Below are 21,011 nucleotides of genomic sequence, written 5' to 3'. Positions count from 1 at the left end.
AAGCTGGCTGTGTACAAACGCAGATTTAGTAGTTTTCAATGACATTCGGCAAGTTTCTAATCGACCTTCTGCCGAATTACCCAAGCATAAAAAGAAATGCCGGGAACGTAACACGCGCTGGCGTTTTCAGCTCCAACTGTTCAAAAGCAAAAATATAGAACAAACGGAACTTTGCACATGCGTTTCACGGACGCTTCAGTTTTGTTATTTACTTCCAACCTTTTCTTTAGGGAAGGCAGGCACGTGCAGTGCATGTACCTACATTCCCAACATTCTCTTTGATGCTTGGGTAATTTAGTGAGCGGTTTTTTGGAACCATATGTTTATTATGACCAATTAAAAGGTTAAGTAACAAAGTTCAGTTGATTGTTCGTCTTATTGCGATGATTAGCCCCCTATATTATGTCTCCCTGGCCGTATAACTCGCCACATTAGAGTAGCATTTTCAACTTTTTTTTTACAAAGACATGATTGTAAGCAAGGCATTGCTTAAAAGCTCTGGCAAAACAACATGCCGACGACTAAAACAAAATTCAATAAGTTTATTACACTTAGACCTAGTAACAATCTTTGTGTTTTGTGGATGGCCGCCTTTACAGCTGGAGTGCTTCAAGCTCGTCCAAAAGGTCTTTCTCCCTCTTGATCTTCTCCAGCTAAAATAAAAGACGGCGACAAAAAGTATTTTACATAATATAGTATGGTGTGTTCTTCCTCTAATTAATACCGGGCCAATTAAACCTACTGCGGGTTAATATTTATACCCTAGTGCACGCACGACTAAAATCCCAAGAATTCTCACAAATAGTAGAGCAACCTAACCGTGGACGAAGGCCTATTTCTCCAGTGCCAATGGCACACTCGCACCTGAAAGCACGACCCTTTGACCTTTCCCGAGAATTTATTTATTAGGGGCGAAGCTCCTTAGGGTCTAGCCTTGTCCGTCCGGCGTCCGTGCTCACATCAATCTTGCTTGTGCTCGTGCTCGTGAGCTCACGTGCTCGTGTAAAACAAAAAAAAAACGAAAAAAAAAAAAAATTTGCGCAGTTGACAGGATTTGAATCTGTGCAGGGAGACCCCAATGGATTTCTAGTCCATCACCTTAACCACTCGGCCACGACTGCGGGACGAGGGGGGGCTCTGAGATGTAATAGTAACTCGAGCTGGGGAAGTCGTGGACGAAACGTTGCATGTAGCCGCTCAACGTCTATACAGGAGAGGGCCCTGCAGTGAAATGCTCAAATACCTATATAACCACGTTCCATACCACACATTCTCTTTCTGACATGGATGAAAACGAACGAAAGGCTCGGCATGCTGCGGCTCAGCGTCTACGCAGACAAGCATGACCAGAGCTTCGCCCCAATCAACATCATTCACCACGTGGAGATGTGGTCATTTTTTATTTAGTTACATTCGGGGCGAGCATTGCGAGTGTATGCCATAAAATGCGTTCAGTGTACAGTGCTCTGTGGTACAAAACTTGCCTGTGAAATGCATTGCCTCGGATACCTGATACACCATCGGTGTGTTTCGGTGCACCGCAAGTTGCATGTGCACACAGCCGAGCCGATCGTGCAGAAACTGTTTGCACTTGGTACATGACCCCCAACAACCCATCCAGTGTCACTGGGTGGGCTGTTGGGTGCATAGGCAAGCCCATGAATCGCAAACATAGCTAAAGCCCAAAATCATAGAAAAGAGAAAGAAGTCACGTAAAAAGGACACGCACACCTGTGCACAGATGTATTTTTTATCTTCCTTCTCCTTCCAAAGTCTCGAGGATTAGGTATGCATGCACGAGTTTATCTTGACCAAGGTGCTTGAAAACACTAAAGCGTCGTATTGAGATTTCATTAAAAAAGACTCGCTCGTGCTACAAGTTCGTGGCCTGCTGTAATCGCCAATCAATGGGTTGTGCAGAAAATTTAAACCGCAGCTGTCTGCTTGCCTCTTACGCACGTACGTGACAAAGTCACGAGCTCTGCTGATCCGTTTCATGTTGAGCACTGTACCGCCACTTGCCTCTTGAAACATGTAGCCATGTTAAACGGACCTCACCAGTATTGTTTGAATATGGCTTTTAAAAAACGCTATAGCTAAGTGTAGCAGGAGCTTCCCTACAACATCAATTTATTTACAAAAATGCCACTGTTGCTGTAACCATGGTAGGCATATCTAAGTGAAATTCTGTTTAGCATTTGGCCGATGGCACCTTCAAAAGCAGAGCAGACAGCACTGGATGTTATAAACACATACCTGGTTAGCTTCCAGAGTTTTCCCACTCTGAACTTGCACCTTGAGGATGGCAATCTGGTCCAATTTCTGCAATGAGGACGAGCCAGAACAGTTTTTAAGGACCATATTTTGATATTGAAGTTGTCTCCAAGCTATTAAAAAAATGGGCAATTTCATATTCAAAGGTTTCCCAGGTTTTCGAAGATCCGTGGGGACACTTCAGCTCTCCTTACCTTTTTCAGGTTTTTTATCTTCTTCTCCTTGCTAACTTCATCCGTGTTTTGTGCCGACGCTTCGGCCACCCTCTGGACTGCTGCCGGAGCCTTTACGGGACTGTCTCCACCCTGGAATATTGAGTGTTGCAAAAATTAAAACCATATACACATTTGCAAGTACGGCCTCAGGGCTCTGCCATCTTGCTCAGTAGGGGTGCGCTTGGGCGCGTCATAATCCGATTACGATGCCTTAGCAAGGCATCCTAATCGGATTATGACGGGCCCAAGAGCACCCCAACTGAGTAAGATGGCAACGCCCTGAGGCCGTACTTGCAAATGTGTATATGATGGTACAGTTACGGGTTTAATACTTGACAAATTTTCCTGAATCGATAATAGGACATATTTTCATGACCAATTTTTTGCTATTGTTTTCTGTTTGCAAACAGTGAGAAGATTAAATCACTGCAAAATATATGTTCTTCATAGCATTTCATAGCTGTCACCTGAACGCTAAGAAATGTGCAAAATTCAAAGGGTTGGAAGCAAAAACTGCAGGTCATTCTTGAAGCAGACCATGGATCTTTGGATCGAGGCCCGACGTAGGACCGCAAAGCAGAAAACCAGCACAATTTCACCCTCTGTTCCAAAAAGAAGAAAATACCTTTCCCCCTTTTGCAAGGATAATCTCCCACCCACTGGATTAGGGTAAGAGGAGGATAGCACGAGGATGTTGTTGTTAAAACATTCTTTGTTTGGCCTTCCAAATCTAGCGCTCATGGTCTGCTAGATTGGAAAGACCAAACAAAGAATGTTTTCACAACAACACCCAACATCCACGAGAAGGAAACAAGAACAAGCTTTCAGTCGGGCGGAAAATTATTTTTGCACATTGGGCTTTAAATTAATTACTTTTAGCTATTGAAGGTCGAGATCAAGAATATAACTACAAGAGAGCACAGGCATCTGGATCGAAGAAATACCTGTACCAGCTACCATTTTTATCCAAAAGAGCATGAGCACCACACCATGCTGCAACTTCTCTCAGCTACTACACTTCTGGCTAAAAGAAAGGCGCCATTTGCTGAAACATCAGGGAGTTAGCCCCCTCGAGACCATACCTTGTTTCACTTTACGACGGACCATGGCAGACGCTGGGAGATTGCGTCGCCAACCAATCTGGCGACACAATCATATCATGTTATTATGTGCTTAGCACGTCGCTGATTTGGATTGGCTCGGATGGCCCGTAGCGTCCGCCGCAGTCCGTCGTCGCATGAAACAAAGCATGGTACCGGCTTGGCATAGACGCGCATCCATGACTAAGCCAGAAAAACCAACTTGCCTGTTCGTTTTCTCTCTTGGCCTTCTTGGCCTCCCTTCGCTTCTGGTTCTTGAGAGCGCACTTGGGGACGGCTGTTGCGTCGGCAGCCTTGTCGCCGCACGCGGGGGGTTCGTCGTCCTTCACCTTGAACGAGGGTGCCTGACCCCTGGCCCCGGGGGGACGGTACACCTGCTTGGACGCTGCAACAGAAGCGACCCCGTCTTTTGCGCATCTCCAAATTCGGGAGATCAGTACAAAGAACGGCAAAATGAAAATGGTGGAAAAAGGATACACGCCAGGTGCCGGCGTGTGCACTTTTACGGCACCTGAGGCATACTGTCGCGGACAACATGAGTCGAAATGGTCCTTTGTGCTTCTTCGGCGTGCCCGTCTGTTTTCGAGAGAGTCGTGTCCTAAACTAGGAATCGAATGCGGAGTTTAGGTCCCACATTTTGGACTACTCGACAAAAATGAGATATGATAGTAGAGCTTGTGAGGGCTGCAGGTGCAGAAAAAGACTGAATTGTGTGTCTCGGCTCGTACTGTCTGCTGAGGTACATTTCTTTGACTTGTAGCTTGTCTCTTTTCGCGCCGTTTTCATTTTGCCATGTGTAGTGTTAACCAGACACTCTGTCCCAAGGTGCGGGCCATATCGGCTCGCAATGTGGACGCGGTTGTAGGTTTCCGGCATTGAAAATGATATCCGATCACCTACGAGCGACGTCATTGCTTTAGAAAGATTGCGGCGGTTGCCGGGCGCCTCAGGAGTATATAGTACAATGAAGCGGGCAAATAAAGGGGGCCTGTACTTTGCTGGTCTCGGTCGCCTAGTGCGACTCTTTCCGACGACTTGGGCCAGACGTTGACCCTCTCCGGCAGCCAACACGACACCATGCATCTCAAACTCACTCAAGTTTTCACTCTTTCATAATTCATAGTAGTGCATGCATCAACGAATTGTAGGAGAATGGACCCCTTTTTGAAATTCGATTTGTCAAATTTGATCACTGCCATCATCTCAGAGTATGGCATCTGTGCCAAACTAATGGCGGCCTTCTTGAGTCTAATGAAAGAAGAACTTGAAGATTCTACCGAGCAGAGGATATACGAGGCCCATTCGTTCGAGATGCCGATACAACACGACGCACAAATTACAACGGCTGCATAAGCATTAATTTCGAAATGTGGTCCAATCAATTTCTAGGCACAGGTTTTGCTCTGAAGACCTTTGATGGCAAAAGTTCAATCGAGAGGCTTATGGGTCGCCGCTTTGTGCTGGTCAGTTCTCATGTTCACACCCTCGAAACTGAAACAAATCAAGAAATTATGAGGGGGTCAAAGAACCAATTCTCATCTGCCATTTGCGTGCAAAAGTGACGATGCCCGGCAAAAAAGTTTCACGACCGCCATTAATTCCTTGTAAGTGAAACTGCTTTTAGAGCTACTAGATGGCACTGAATTATGAAAAGGGTCTAGTGCATTAACTTCTAAAGATGGGCATTTTGAAATGTTGTAACATTTTTACAGCAACAAATTTCAAATGAGTCCTTTGTGCACATCTTCAGCGTGCACTTTTAAATTAATCGTTCAGTTTTCTCAGATTTTGTTCTGCGTGAAAGAGAATATGAGACATAACATAAGTCTTTGATGGGAATAACTTAATGACTCGTTCCACCTTTAATACATTTTGTTCTACACTCACTAAGAAACAAAGTGAAATATTTTCTTTTCCTAACAAACAAAAATTAGAAAAATATATGTAAATTTATTTAAGGGACAGTTTCTCACAGAAGACTAACAAATGGTTCAATTAAACAAGCCCGTGTCGCTGCTACTGTCTCTTCCTTGTACAGCAATGTCAACTTTCGGAGCAACAAAACGGTAGTTGCCACGAGTGGCATTGCAGTGACCGGGGCTTCCGAAATTATTGGTTCAAACATACACTACCGTAAAATACCGCAGAAGCACCCACTTTATTCAAGCACCCACTATTAAAATTTCCTAAACTTGGGAATTCTGAAAATTATACGTTAAGCACCCGATTTCACCGGACAAGCGCCCATGTCTAGATTAATCAAATTTTCAGTGAAAGTTAGGCGCGCGCTCCCCCGGTATTTAACGGTCATATATATATTGACTTCTGCAGCCCTTATGATGTTAGAGAAAGCAGTGGTTCATTTAAGTAAGAATCCACTTGAAGCTTCTTTTCAACTCTAAAAGCAGCACTCCACAACCTAATGCGTAGCGCAAACAATGTCAAATTATACAGCTAAATATCTCCAGTAGGTTTCTGCATACACAAGCACTTGAGTACCTGTGTTACAATCTCAAACACTTGAGAATAGCCTCGCACCAGAGCGCAGGCCCGTGCCAAAAGGGGTAAAAACGACAGGGTTGATGCCAGTACCCTGTGGTTGTGACGACTCGATGCCAGACACCTGCTTGTAGGAGACAGGCTTGGCAGGGAAGGCCTGTGGCGGGAAGGGCTGCCACTGCACGTCCCAGAGTTCTTCGTTCTCCTTGCACAGGACCTCATGCTGCAGGCTGCCAGTGTAGTGCCACAGCTTGTATCTGGGGAAAGCCAATTAAACAAAAAGATGTACTCCAGATGCGAAAATCCATTTCTAATTAAAGAACACTGAGGGTAGCAAAAAGACCGCACAAAGCTGGAACGACGTCCAAAGGTCAGTTTTTTTGGTGCGGGAGCTGATGTAATTAATTAAGGATCCATTAAGTATCTTAATGCTCACAATGACCTCCACACAATACTTGACCGGAGGTCGAGTATGAATTGCATATTCTTACACTTTTCAAAAGCATTTGATAAAGTGTCTCACAAAATACACACTACTTCTATTAAAACTCGGTAAGCTAAATGTTGATGCTAACATTCTCACCTGGATACACTCTTTCCTAACAAACCGCAAACCACTGGTTACCATCAATAATTACAGTTCCGCATTAGTCTCTGTTACTTCAGGAGTCCTACAGGGTTCAGTTTAATGCTAAAGCATTAACTGTCCCATGGAGCGAGCCGACATCATCGGCTTTGAAGCCGCATCAAACCGCCCCTAAACTCCTTTGTCCAATTGAAACTGTGATCTGATGGCTCCTAGCTTTGAAGCAGCGCAAAAAGCCTAGCCAAACAGCACCTAGTTTCCCCGCTTCCAATGAAGCGCAGTGAAGCCGAATCTAATGGATTTCGGCTTTGGTTCCATTGGCTGGCGAGAGTCATAGTTTCAAAGAATGAGGCTCCCACTGGCTGCTGCAGTCAGTTTCAATGACTGCCATCCCATGGCGCTGTGTGTCCACGCCACCAGCGCGCCGGTAAAACGAAACGTCTGGCCGCCAAGTGAGGCAGTGGCTCCACTGCCGAGGTCAACGCGGCGAGGAGAGCATGCGCTCGGCCTCCCACGCTAGTACGCCGCAGACGAAATAAGGGAGCGGAAGAATGACATGCATGCTTTCGCATTCACAACTCATAAGAACTGCTTAGGTGTACCTTGAGCCTTTTAGGTCCTTTGCTATTTTTGATCTACATCAAAGACCTACAATCTCATATCTCATCAAACATTTCAATATTTGCTGATGACTGTGTTTTATACTGTGAAATAACCAATAACCTTGATTCAAACTAGTAACAAAATGATATCAGCGCAGTATCACTTTGGCGCGAGTCACGGTCCATGCAACTAAAAACTTAACTAAATGTAAATCTATGAGCGTATCCCAATGTACGACACCACCTGCAGATTATGATTTTCAAGGAGTTGCACTACAGTTGGTTTCAAAGTACAAGTACACATCGCGACACAGTTAGCGCAAACACGACATTGGCGCATTTTCGCATTTTACTTCTAAATAGTATTAGCGAGCACAAAATGTTATCGCTTACATTATAGAACTAAATGAGCTCTTCCATAGCAACAATAACTTGGATGACATCCCTTGGTTTCAAATAGAAAAACTAAAAAAAACGGCGATCGCTTGTTCGCACTAACAGTGTCGCGCTCTGTACCTTGGTGTACATATCACGTCTGAACTAACATGGAAATCTAACATAGATAATGTAACCAACAATGCAAATTGCATGCTGGGATATTTGAAAAGAAACTTCTTATTAGCAGCACAATCACTAAAAGTAATACTGTACTAAACACCTGTATGATCAAACCTACAGTATGCATCATCTATTTGGGATCCTGGACTGGCTTCACTAATTGCATCATTTGAAGCCATACAAAACAGACTGGTGTGTTTCATTTGCTTCAACTATCATTGAAATCAAGTGTTTCCTTGATGAAAACTAACCTTTCACTCCCACACCTATCGGTCCGCAGAAAAAATCGCTCGGTTAAGGGGGGACACTGGCTAGAGGTCAAACTTTTGAACTACTCAAGTGATCAAAGTGAAATTTTCAGGGGAGATTTAGCTTCAGATGTAGGTGTACTGTGTAAACTTTCAGCTCCCTAGGACTAATTTACATACCTGCATAAGATGATGTGTCACTTTTCATTAAGAAATCTATGATATGCAAATGGAGTTATTAAGCGCTGTTTCGACTGCTTGAATATAAAGTGGGGGATGTGGTACTTCGGGCTATCTAGCTTTTATACCTCAAATGTAAATATTTTAGGAGTAGTTATTACCTCAAAATTTTTAGATGCATGTGTCTAATGTCAATTTTTGAAAACTTTGTTTTTTATCACTGAGGACTTCAACTTAAAACAAAATAAAGTAGATAGCCCGATTCCCCAGTAAATTTCAGTTCAGAAACATCTTGATTGTGGTATCCAAATACTTTTACCTCCGAACAAAAGATTCCTTCGTATGAATTTTGCAGCAAAAAGTGGAACTGACAAAAATGCATTGGAACATTGAACTCCTTTACTTTGTTACTGCCTCACAATGGGTTGAAAATATTTTATATCAACGTAACTATGTGGCGTATGGTTATCAAATTTGGTGTAAGGGTGTATAATAAGTTTATAAAGCTGAAAACCTTAAAATTGAAAAATGAATTTTTTCAAAAAAATTTAAAATTTAGGCCTATGTCCCCCCTTAAGCTTATTTCACAAAATTTATCCCGCTAACCCTACTCTGCAAGACGGGTTCTTCCAACTTCTTTTCTATGTTTCATAACGAGTCGTCTCACCCGTTGCCCACCCTCAGCCTCGGGGCAGTGGTGGCCGTGAGAAAGTGCTCGCCGTCGGCGCACCAGGACAGCAGGGTGGAGTCGGCGGCCTGACTCTTGGACACCTGCTTGCGCCCCTTCACGTCCCACACCTCTACGTTGCCCCTCAGGTTCCCAAAGCCGGCCAGGATGAGCAGTGCAGGGAACAGGGTTAAGGGCCTCACAACGAACGACCGACACCCGGTACTCAACAGTGACAGATGGGCTAGCTGGTGCATTGCTCCTTTTGACAATAAGCGCCTCAAGACCGGGACAGGAAGTAAGAGACACAACACAAAGCGCTGTGTGTTGTGTCTCTTACTTTCTGTCCCTGTCTTAAGGCGCTCTTTTTAGAAAGGACCTACTCTCGGGCGCCGTTAACCCGAGGATGGGAAAGGAGCGAGCAAAGCACGAGTAGGGACGAGGTTTGACGTTTGCAATGAGTGCAGTCGGTAACAGGCGAAGGATTAAGTAGAAGCTCAACCTCCTGCAAAGCGCTCACCTTCCAACAGTTTTCGCTGCACATTCCACAAAATGCTATCAAGGCAGAGAGCTCATGACGGACGCAGAGCATCTACTGATTTCTTAACCAGTCGCCCACTAAACATTTGTTCAACTTGCCACCGGTGAAGCTAACTTTCCCACCAGTGAAGTTAACTTTCTTTAGAGTACCTTGTGCTCGTGGCATATAGTGTTTACAGTAAATGTGAGAAGGGAATTTGTCTTTGCAAACACTGAAACAGCTTACTGTTTAACTCTTTGGACCTCTCTAGTCATACAATAAGAGGCAGAATTTTTGTTTACCTCCAGTGTTTTAATGAAGCAAGATTGGGAATGGGCACATTAAGAGGATGTGCGAGCCAAGCGTTTTTCTCCAAATTTTTATATTGCACAGCTCACAAATAGGCCGTATCAAACCTCTTGAATTTAGTTCAATTTCAACAACAACTAAGAAACATAGTTCACCGAGAAAGAATTCATGAAATATCCAATCCCTGTTTTTCAACCGAAGTTTTATGTGCTCCTGAAAAAGCTAGACTTTGGGTCAGTCAAGAACCTCTTCTCAAAAAAACACCTGGATCATGGTCGTTTCTCTCTGACCAGAAAAAAGCCCAAAAACAGTGCCATTTGTTTGGGGGTCGTGCCCTATCAAAAGAAATTCTAGGTGCCTTTCAAGCCATTTCCCAGTGCACCCGACATTGCATACTTGGAGTCGAACTGTCCTAAACGATGTATAGACACTATGCCACACAACAGTTTTCTATGCAATTCCCTAAATTCACACCCGACAAGCAAAAGGATATGGCTGCCATGGAGATTGTAGTAAACTGCATTCCTGGGGCCAGTGCCCATGTCAAACACGGGGTCGCAGTTCAGGTTGTACAGGGTCGCTTTCGCCGGCATGACTGGAGAGTTGACGCTAAGGAAAGTATGGACAGCGATTTCAAAGGAGACAAATGCTGTAATACTGCCTAGGTATTCATATGAAGTAGTTTATAATGTTGCCAAATGGAGTCTGCCAGCCATCAAACTATAATGCACTATCAAATTCACAATCAATATTTTAGTTCTTTATTTCAGTAGTGAATTACAGTTTCAGGTTAAATTATTAAAGGAATTTTTATATTCCAGCAGTTTCACAATATTGCCCGAAGTCAGTCACGAAACTTTAATTCACTATCAAATCTGCAATCAACCTGTGACCTGTTACTTTGATTGTGAATTATACTTTAAGGCTAAACTATACTCCGTTTCACCTTCCGTCCGAGCACAGCGGACGCTAGGAGCCATCCCAGCCAATGCGGCGTTGAGGGAGTGTCATGCGACCTTGAGCTCCCTGTGTCGCCCCGCCCCACCGGCAGGTCACGCGACTTTCTCCCGGCGCTGGATCGGCTGGGATGGCTCGTGGCGTCCACTGCGCTCGGACTGAAGGTGAAACGGAGTATAAGAAGGGGAATGACCCAAAGACACATAAAACTTATTTTTTTTTTATGTACAATAAAAGAGATTTAAAAAGCTTTTTTTTTTCTTTTTTTGCAAATTAGATTGTTTGGTTTTACAAAAACTGAGGTGAAATATTAACTTCAAAATAATACTAAAAAGTTGGCGTTTCTGGCAAAAGCCACGCATTATGCCACCATGGTCGTGGTGTATCCAATTGTATTTCTTAGGCTAATAAAAAGTAAAAAAAATAACAAGAGGTAATTACACCAGGAAGCATGCATGAGGTGAGCATAAATGCAACTTGAGCAAGCACAGGCTGCCAATTTTGTCAAATATGATTTCCTCCATTTTTGAAAAGCATTTGGAACTTCAGAGTGAGCCAACAAGGATACATCCATAGACAACACAAAAGTGATCGCATTCTGGGCTCCATTCCACACAGTAGACAGGGCCGTCCTTGCCTGCAAGAGAGAACAAACATTTTTTGAGTACACTTACAAACTTATGCAGCACCAACCAATCACTTTTACAGTACACAGGACACATGCGTGGTCTATTAGTCCACTCCTTTGTGGTCAGGTTCTGATGCAGTGACTTCCATATGCTCTGTTTATTGGAAAACCCCCCGTAAAAAGATTTATTAATTTTATGAAAAAGATTTTATGCGTTAAAAGACAGAAACTTACTGGAAAGCCCCCAAGATAGCAGTAGTGCCGTTGATTCTTTAGTGTCTCAAGATGATGAAAACAGCGTAAGGAAAACAAAATGAGAGGGTTGAATGAATTTGAATAACTTCAAGGACTCAATAAGGATAAGACTAATCCTCTACACAACACTGTGAGAGGCCCTGTGTAGTTCTGCAAAGTGTGACTACAATGCTGCAGTATGGCTGTGTATGGCACAGTAGAAGAAAGAAGTCAGTCTTTTGGGACCGACTGCTGCACTGTCAACTCTCCCTTCCTCAGTCAAAACCTCACTCGCTCACTCTCGTCTCACAGTTCAAAGGTACAAATAGCTCAGCACAGCCAAACTTGCAAGCAAGTTTGGCTGAGCTAGGCTCAAACACATGTGTTTGCACGAGACATTGCTTCTCTTCAAAAACAAGGACTCGTGCAAGACTTTTCCTTTCTTTACATAGAAGATTGCAAAGTGAAGCGAGGTACGTACCTCGCTTCACCATGGCAGTGTCACCGGTTGTCCTAAGGAAATGGAGGCCCTGGTCTCCGTAATAAGAGCCTCCCGTCTTATCCACCTCTGTGCTGGTGAGGAGCAACAGACCAGTTCCTGGAAAGGAGACATTTTATGCTTTACACAATAGAACCTCTGTATACAAGTCAATTTACAAAAATATGCATACCATAATATCCCAAAAGATAACCCACTCCATGGCGCTTCAAAGAACAAAAATGGTCAAAGATGAAAGTGGGCGTGTCTGCGTAGGAAAACTATCATTCTGAAATTACTTATAAACTTGTCATTTTCATGTGTTATATTGCTTTAGGACAGTTCAGAGCAGATAGCTATGGAGCTATATGTCTATATTATACCTTCTTTCATGACAAAAAGCCACATAAACACAAGTACTGTTTTTTGGGATTTCCATTTTTTGTCCAAATTTTAGTTCTTGAGCATGAAAAATGACAAAAATAAAAATACAAGCTCATAGGAATAATTTATATAAAATTAACTATGCAGTGTAAACTAATAAAACTTTCTGGGAATACTCTCTAGATGTTGGTGGATATAAATATCACATTTTTCAAAATCAACCTTTTTTTGCAGAAATTGTTTTTTCTGGGTAGTATGTATCCCCCCTTAAAGAGGCAGTAAGAAGGCACTGGAAAGGTGCATAAACCACCCACCTTTCTTGTTCCAGTAAAAGTCCACCCTGTCCGACTTGTAGAAACTTTTGTTTGCAATGCCGGCGTTTGGTCCTTCGAAATTAGGGTACTTGAAGACCCTAACAAAGGAGGGCTGGCCCTGCATGAAGAATGTGTTATATACCCTGGCGCAGGCAAAGAAAGGCAGCACAAGCTCCTCCTTCACTCTTTCCAGTTTTTCAGAGAAAACGTTGGAGAGGGAGAAAGTTCTCCCTCGCCTCTTCTCCAGCCTTCACTCTGCTAAAGTGGAAAGACTAAAGGACGAGCTTGTCCTGTTTTTCGTAACTGGCAGCAGAATGTAGTGCAAGAAACCACGAACGCCGAGACCATTTGTGGTTTCAGCAGTGATGTCGGACAGCAATGCTGAAATTATGGGTGGTGCAGAATGTATGACGTGGGACAGGGCTTGTCGTGGGTACCTTGCTGCCTGGCACGTGGCACGCCACATGATGTGGCTGGTTTCCCGGGGCGAGACTGTACTCTGCTAGCTTCTGTAGGTGAATCTTGTGCTTGAAATTTTCTAGAAAAAAACACGCACACACACACAGTGAGTTATTATTGCACAGCAATGGCCACGATAGAAATGCTGAACAATTTGAATGCTCAGAAAGAATGTAATGTCCATATGGGAAGGCAGAATGAAAATCGTTTACAAAGCATTTTGTCAGTTGTTCTCTGGCAAACCACTTTCTCAGAGAGCGACACTCCATAAATTGCTATTTAAATAGCTTCTTATAGAATGATTATGTCTTTGGAAACAATTACTAGCTTCCGAAACACAAGGTTAAAAGAAAACAGCGCCCAAAGGAAACGACACAAACAGATCCAACTTACCAAAGTTGTTGCTCTCGTAGACATGAACCTCATTGTTCAAGTTTCGTGCGCAGATACCCTCATCATCCGACCACTGAAGCTGCCTTTTTGAAAAATAAGAATTGTCAGTTGATACCTCTTTTCATTTATACCCGATTTTTTTTTTTTCCTGCTGACCAGTTTAGGGTGGAAAACAGGCAAAATGCAGCTGACAAAGTCACAGCCCCATCTCAGGTAAGAACAGAACACACGGAGTCGTCAGCAAATGCATCACATGGCAGATTCAGAACAGAAAACATTGGGTCCTATGCTTTTTGAATGCACATAAAGTGTGCTTGTTAGGAATAATTGAGCCCATAAAGCTGACCCTTGAGGAATACCACATTATACACTTAACTTGGACAAAACAATGTGATTGACAGTGACATGCAATCAAGCAACTCCTCATACTCTAAGATGAAAGACTACTAATCAAATGTCACTGTTTCTGAGCTTGTTCAGTAACACTGCATGTCAAGTGGTCCCAAGGGCCTTTGCCAAGTTCAATAAGAGACCCAGGGACAGCTTATTTCTATGTCGCCAATTATCTTTAATATTGTGTAATGCTTCCTTCATTGACCTAAACTTAACTGTTTGGAAGTGTATATCAAACAATAACTGATTTGTCATGCACCTATGCATCTAGGCTTCCATTTTTACAAGCACACTTTTTCTTTCAATGCACGCCAACTCAAAACGACATTCTACTTTTCGTGCATGGACCCCCATTCTGTTTTGAAAAAAACACTTGCATATATCAGGGGTGGAACTCACGAAATGTACTTTGGAGCAGCCACGGGAGCAGCTGAAACAGCTGTTTTGGAGCAGGTTGGGAGCAGCTAAAACTACATTTCGGAGCAGGTTAGGAGCAGCTCAGATTAGTTTTCATTGCATTTCAGCTGGAGTTTTAGTCAAGCACGGGAGCAATTTCAATTGTGCTTAGCAGCACATATGAACACGAGTGCACGGTTAGGGACCTCGTTAGATCGGATGACATTGTGAAGGATGCGAAAACTTGAAACTGTGTGAGCCTTAATGAGAACCAACAGGGAATAACCACATGTTTCTGAAGATAGCGCCCTTGATATCTTCTGACTGGCTTTCAGCAGCTCAGAATGCAAAGCAGCATTGCTTATCGCAAAACCCACACGTGCTCGACATAGTAATTATACGTGTGAACCACGTGACGTGCTTAAGCAACGGGCGTGCAGGTGCGCGAAGGAACAGGTAAACAAATTTTGAGTTTATCCTATTGGGCAACTCAATATCGAAGCAGCAGACTACGATTAACGGAGTTATCGTATTCGAAGCAATAAGGAACAAGGTTAAAGTACGCCGAGCAGATCTACCGCTTGCGTGAGAGCTGCTGGCCGGCAAGGTTTCGGATTGGGCCGCGTTTCAGAAGTTATCAAATCACGATTTTTCTTGCGGGAATGCGGTTCCAGCTTCTAACAATGAAGTACTAAAAGGAATCTTTTGCCCATTTGTTTTTAACTGGCTGACGTCCGGATCCCGGGCCGCAGAGCCCGAGGCAATCTGACGCTTAACGGCTCGACCTCACTTCGGCCGACTTGCTTAGCCGCTTATGGTTGAAGAGTAGTAGCAGGTGATGTAGTGCTTGAAATCAGACCTCCGATTTCTTTCGCGCGCTTCAAGATTCGGGGTACACAGGGAGAATAAAGAGATAAAATTATTGCAAGATCGACCCAGCTAAACGCGCTCATTGTTGCCAATCGAGTCGATAGAAACCGAAACCAAAACAAAATACTATTTTTTTTTTGGCGCACGTTTTGCGATTTGGTGCATCATGGCGCCAGGTATTGGTTGTGGCGCAATTTCCGCAACATGGCGCAGGATGGCGCAGACAAATGCGTATGGCGCAAAATGGCGCAAATGGCGCAGCCGTTCCACCCCTGATATATGCGCGTAGGCAAAGCATTAGTAACTCCAAAGCAACTAGCTAAGTGTGCATGAGAAGTATGAGCCACTCTACCGAAGTTTTGCCTAGGATTTCTTTTTGAATACCCAATTCCAATCCCTGCCAGTTTTTCTGCCTGTTTCTTAGTACAGTATCCATAGCTAATCAAAGCAACCGGCTTCATAAAAAAAGATTTTAAAAATGTATGATGTATTTTATTAGGTCCTGGAAGTTGCAATTAGAAGTGACATAAGAATAAAGCACCCTATTACAGAAATATGGCATCACACATGGAGGAAGTGAAATGTCAGAAAGAAAACTTACCAACTGCTCTGCTTCTTTTGAACAATGGAGCGCAGGCACTTGTTTGATTTAATGTCGTAGATGTGTAGGTTTGGCTGCTCCGGAGCTTCTTTGGAGCCTGCAAAAGCACTTCATGAGCTCTGGTTTCAGCCTTGGTTTTATTACAAGTTGTCAAAGCATGTCATAAAAAAGAATGTCACAAAAGTTTTGCATAAAATTAAGGAAGATCTCTGGTGTCACCTGCGTACTGTTCCCACGTGCACAAGATGGTCCCTTTTGGAGAGAAGTCAAGGTAAAGTGTTTTGGGCTTTGCAACCTCAAAGACCTTTTCGAACGACGGCAGCGAGACAACTTGCACCCTGAAACATAAAAATATATATATATATTTACACCAAAAAAACTAACATGAAAAAAATTTCATTTCATGTGATGCTGACAGCAAGCAACGGAGGAAAATTCCAATCGAATGCTATCTCTACAAAAAATAAGTGTCCCAGTATGTCACATATTCTCTCCCTCGGTTCCAATATACTGTATGTATCTCTGTTTATGCTAGCATTATTGCAATAAATGTCATGGAAATATGCAATCATGGTTACCTGAAACAAACCTCGAAGCCAATTTTAGAACTTGTAGAAATACAGCTAATCTAGAGAAGACGATGAAAGGTGGAGGGAGTACACACCTGCGACTTATGTGCGGGTTGCACACGGTGCATTCTGGGTACATGGCCATTTTTGGGTCTGTTTGGGTCCAACAGCAGACAGCCGCACCCGCGCGGCCGCATCAGGACCGGTCGCATTGCCCCACGAATCTTTCTCTGGTTTCAGTGACATCCCAAATTTGCTGCACCAGTATGGTGTCGTGCATGATGGTCAGCTGCCGCACACAGTCGAAGTTGAAGAAGAAGAAAGAGGAGAGCAAGCTTGCGGACTCTTGTTTGTTCAAGATCCCGAGAGTCCGAACGCAGGAGTGCGAGAAGGTGCGGTCGCTTTCCGTGAGAAGGCAACGCGAATGACCTGCGCGCACCAACCGAAAAGACCTCGACGAAGATGTCGACAGGTACCAAGTGTGTTCAAGATACTTAATCTCGGGTCAGTGTCGGCACTGTTTGCTTTCGTCGGACACCAGCGGCAAGATTTCCACAAAACTTCGCCCGTCGGTGCTACTTATCACGGAGTGTGTCGCTTGCATGTGGTTTTGACCGTTTCGACGGACTGAACGACAGCGGGTCCTGTTGCATCACTTCGTCTGGAAGAATCGCTCATATGTGGTTCATACTTTAGAGTTGAGGCGAAAGTTCAATCGTGACAAAGAAACGTGCTCAAGAAACTTGAATGTCAGCTTATCGCAGGAGCAGCAGAAAACCGGCATCGAAAGAAATCTATGTTCATGAGTTTGTTTCTGTCACCCTTTTGTTGCCGCTGCTCAGGCAAAATGAATCACACTCTCATTGTGCTCCCCAAAGGCCCTTTTTTCATCAATTCCAAACGATGCGACAGGACCTGCTGCCACTCGGTTCGTCGAAATTTCCACATGGAAGCGACGCACGTCGCGATGAGCAGCAGCAACGGGCAGAGTTTTGTGGAAATCTTACCACTGATGTTCGACGAAAGGAAGCAACACCTACCAGAGACGAAGTTCCTTGAACACACTCGGTACTTGTCAACATCTTCGTCGAAGTCATTCCGGTTGATGTGCACAAGCCATTCCTCACAGAAAGCAACCGTGCTTTCTCGCACTCGTGTGTTCGGATTCTTGGGATCTTAAACAAACAAGAGTCCGTAAGCTTGCTCTCCTCTTCTTTCTGGTGCTGGAAATTTTTCTGGCACATACTGGCCCTGGAAATTCCGGTGTCACCGAAACCAGAAATAGATTTGCGGAGTAGTGCAGCTGGTCCTGGTGCAGTTGTGGAGGTGCAGCTGTCTGCGGTCTGCTGTCAGACCCAAACATAGCGGTGCACCCAGAATGCACCGGGCGCAAGGCGCACGCAAGATCAAATTTGGGGGTTTTACGTGCCAAACCTACGACGGGCATCTGGCACGCCCCAGCGGAGGACTGAGGATTAATTTGGACCACCTGGGGATCTTTTGACGTGCAACCGAAAGCTCGGTTACACGGCGCCTTTTCCGCATTAAGCCTCCGTCGTATTGAGGGCACCTCGGTCGGGATTCAAACCCGCCACCTGGGGATCCATAGGCCGGCGCTCTCGCCTCGGAGCCACCGAGGCGGCTCGCACATAAGATAATCTTTTTTTTCTGTCCAAACCAACATGGTTTTCGTAAGGGCGTTTCTTGCAGTACTTAATTAATAGAACTCTTTTATGATCTGGTTAGTGCAGCGGAAAATAGGCTACAAACTGATGCCATTTTTATCGACTTGCGTAAAGCATTTGATTCCGTTTCGCACGATTTGTTGTTACATAAAATTAGCACACTTAATATTGATAGTACTGTACTCGCATGGATAAAAGATTACTTAAGTGAAAGGAAACAATGTGTCGTCTTAGGGGGGAAAAAATCCAAATTTGTGGACGTAACTTCGGGTGTCCCTCAGGGATCTGTTTTGGGGGCACTCTTATTTTTAATCTTTATTAATGATATAGCATCCTCTGTCCTTTCTAATATCAGGCTATTCACAGATAACTGCATTATTTACAGCGTTATAAGAATTACCAACGATGTACTACAGTTGCAACAGGACTTGGACTGTATCAGTATATGGTGCCAGAACTGGAGACTATGTTTAAATGCAGGAAAATGCGTTCATGTTACCTTTAGTAAAAAAAAAAAAAAGTAGTATTGATTCATCTTACAATATTGGAAGGGACCCCCTTCGAAAAGTCTAAGTGTAAAGAAGAAGCCACCTGGGCGTAAGACATGTCTTTTCGATCGTCAGAAGGCCAGCCAAACCAGTGCCACAGACCATGTCTTCGATCGACAGGGGGTTCTCACGCTGCCCAGTTACAAGCTGGACCGCAAGCTGGGACACTCCAAGGCCCACTTTCGTAAAGACCGCCGCCTGGCCAACACCGGCGCCAACCTCTGCGGGGGTGCTGGACTCCCTGCGCCGCCGGTAATTCGGCCGGCTCGTATGCAAGTATGGCACGCGAAGAGCCCTCTCCAGGCGCTTGAGACCGGCCTACCAGAAGTAAGCAGCCCATGGCAGCACCGCGAAGACCATCACCGTGAAGATTGCTGCTAGGCCTAACACACCATAACTTTCATCTGTACATTACATCATCACATAATCACCATCACTAGACACGGCACCGCGGGCCTCCTTGGTACGAACTCCTGCCTTTCTGCAGTGCCGTGGCTCTCCTGAGCAAATAAAATATTACATTACATTACAAAAGTGTCAGAGTTTAAATATCTGGAAGTTATTTTTTCTGAAGACTTGGCCTTTAATCATCACATAGATATGATCTTGAATAAGGCTAGTAAAATTCTTAGTTTAGTTATCTGAAACCTGCGTACAGCACCCCAACTTCTAAAAGAAGCAGCATATTGTGCATTGGCAAGACCACATTTAGAGTATGCAAGCGCCGTACGGGATCCGCACCAAAAATACTTGATAGATAAGATTGAGGGTGTACAAAATCGGGCAGTAAGGTTTATCCTTAACAAATATTCTAGGTTTGAAAGTGCAACGCAGATGAAAGCTTGTACTGAAATAGAACATCTTGATACCAGACGCAGGAAACGCAGACTAAAACTTATTCATGCAATATACAATAACTTAACTGGGGTTGATAAATCTGTATACCTGAAAAAGCCTCATTACATCTCAAATAGGAAGGATCATAGCAAGAAAATACATGAAATAAAATGCCGGACAAACTACATTAAGTTTTCTTTTTTTCCAAGAGCGATAGGCAAATGAAATTAATTGCCTGCAGATATGGTATCGGTTGATAATGAAACTTTTTTAAAACTCTTGAATGAATTGTGAATGTGTACATGTATTATTGAAGAGTGTTATGCTAACGTGTAAACATCCTGTCATAATGAGTTCAAACGTGTGTGCCCGCTGATATAGTATCACTGTGAAAAAAAAAAAAAGGTTATAATGTGTGGATGTTTTGTTGTTTTTTTTTTGTTGTTGGTGAAGTGTACTGTGATGACGTATACTGACGTCTGAATGATTGTATTATTATCTCACTCCCCTGCTCTAATACTGAGGCGCTGCAGGGTTTCTTGTAAATAATAAATAAATAATCCGCAGGTGAATACTCCCTATAGACCAGATTCTGAAACTGAGTATCAGAAAGTTAAATAACAGATGCAGTTGAGCATTTATAGACCCAAGTTACACTTGGGTCTATGACGCTTACACCTCTTCGTTGGTCCAGGCTAGAAGCTTTCCATCTCTGCTAAATGCGATGACCCTGCAGTTCCGTGTTGGGTCCCTAAAAGGGGTTGAAAACAAAAAAAGAGGGGGGGGGGGGGGGGGGTTAGGTTACGGTGACAAGTGTGGGCGCTTACGATGAAAACAGGAGCTCACCTGCGAAATCCACTGACTTCCGAGTAGTCCGGCTGACCGTGGTAGAGTGCCACACCATTCGTACCACGAACTGAAAGGAAATCATGACACATGAAAAGATCGTCAGATATCAGAGGCAGTCCATATGCCGCATCACGTTGCACATTAAGGCACAACATCGATCTTAGGATATGGACAAGCTCTCCCACCTTAAAATTTACACTCAAACCGTACACGCACATGCAAAATCACGTAACTGTTCGTGACAAGAGTTGGTAACAGCCCAGAAACTAGCTCGGAGCGTGCATGTGCCGGCTCGAATCTCTTTAGGATCAACGTGAAATTCCTGTTTGCTGATCACTAAAGCAAACGTAGGGGCTTGAGAACGCTACAAGTTCATAACTTACACCGATCAAACAGCTATGCATGCCAATGAAATTATGTTATTAGGAAGAAAAATCGTTTAGAAGTTGGAATGCTACCTACCAGCGACAAGCGGTCTGGACGCTGCCATTTTGAAAAGACCCCTCGCGAATTTTCACGGGGGAAAGTGCACGGAAAGTGGAGGAGGTAAGAGAAGAAATAAAATATGTTTAGAGCTTATTTATAAAATCTGTGAGCTAAATTAGTTATTTTGAAAAAATTTATGCTTACAGTTATAAGAGTGAAAATTTTCCGTTAA

General features: G+C 43.8%; 1 protein-coding gene across 1 annotated transcript; it reads right to left on the bottom strand.

The window, feature by feature from the left end:
- Positions 1-527: 527 nt before the first annotated feature.
- LOC8042776 (eukaryotic translation initiation factor 2A) lies at positions 528-20,866 on the bottom strand. Its single transcript, XM_040222351.3, has 17 exons — positions 20,816-20,866; positions 20,351-20,420; positions 20,181-20,255; positions 16,085-16,203; positions 15,866-15,962; positions 13,606-13,688; positions 13,191-13,291; positions 12,754-12,871; positions 12,059-12,175; positions 11,284-11,352; positions 10,252-10,353; positions 8,930-9,104; positions 6,182-6,345; positions 3,796-3,974; positions 2,469-2,579; positions 2,257-2,322; positions 528-653 (listed from the first exon to the last, which is right to left on the bottom strand). The coding sequence occupies exons 1-17, from the start codon at positions 20,841-20,843 to the stop codon at positions 594-596; spliced, it is 1,734 nt and encodes a 577-aa protein (XP_040078285.2). The 5' UTR covers positions 20,844-20,866; the 3' UTR covers positions 528-593.
- Between the last annotated feature and the right edge of the window lie 145 nt (positions 20,867-21,011).

This window comes from Ixodes scapularis, unplaced genomic scaffold (genome assembly GCF_016920785.2).
Source record: "Ixodes scapularis isolate PalLabHiFi unplaced genomic scaffold, ASM1692078v2 PGA_scaffold5__190_contigs__length_132052651, whole genome shotgun sequence".
Classification (NCBI taxonomy): Eukaryota; Metazoa; Arthropoda; class Arachnida; order Ixodida; family Ixodidae; genus Ixodes; species Ixodes scapularis.
Note: the sequence above shows the minus strand (reverse complement) of the source record. Positions and strands in the feature narration are given on the sequence as shown.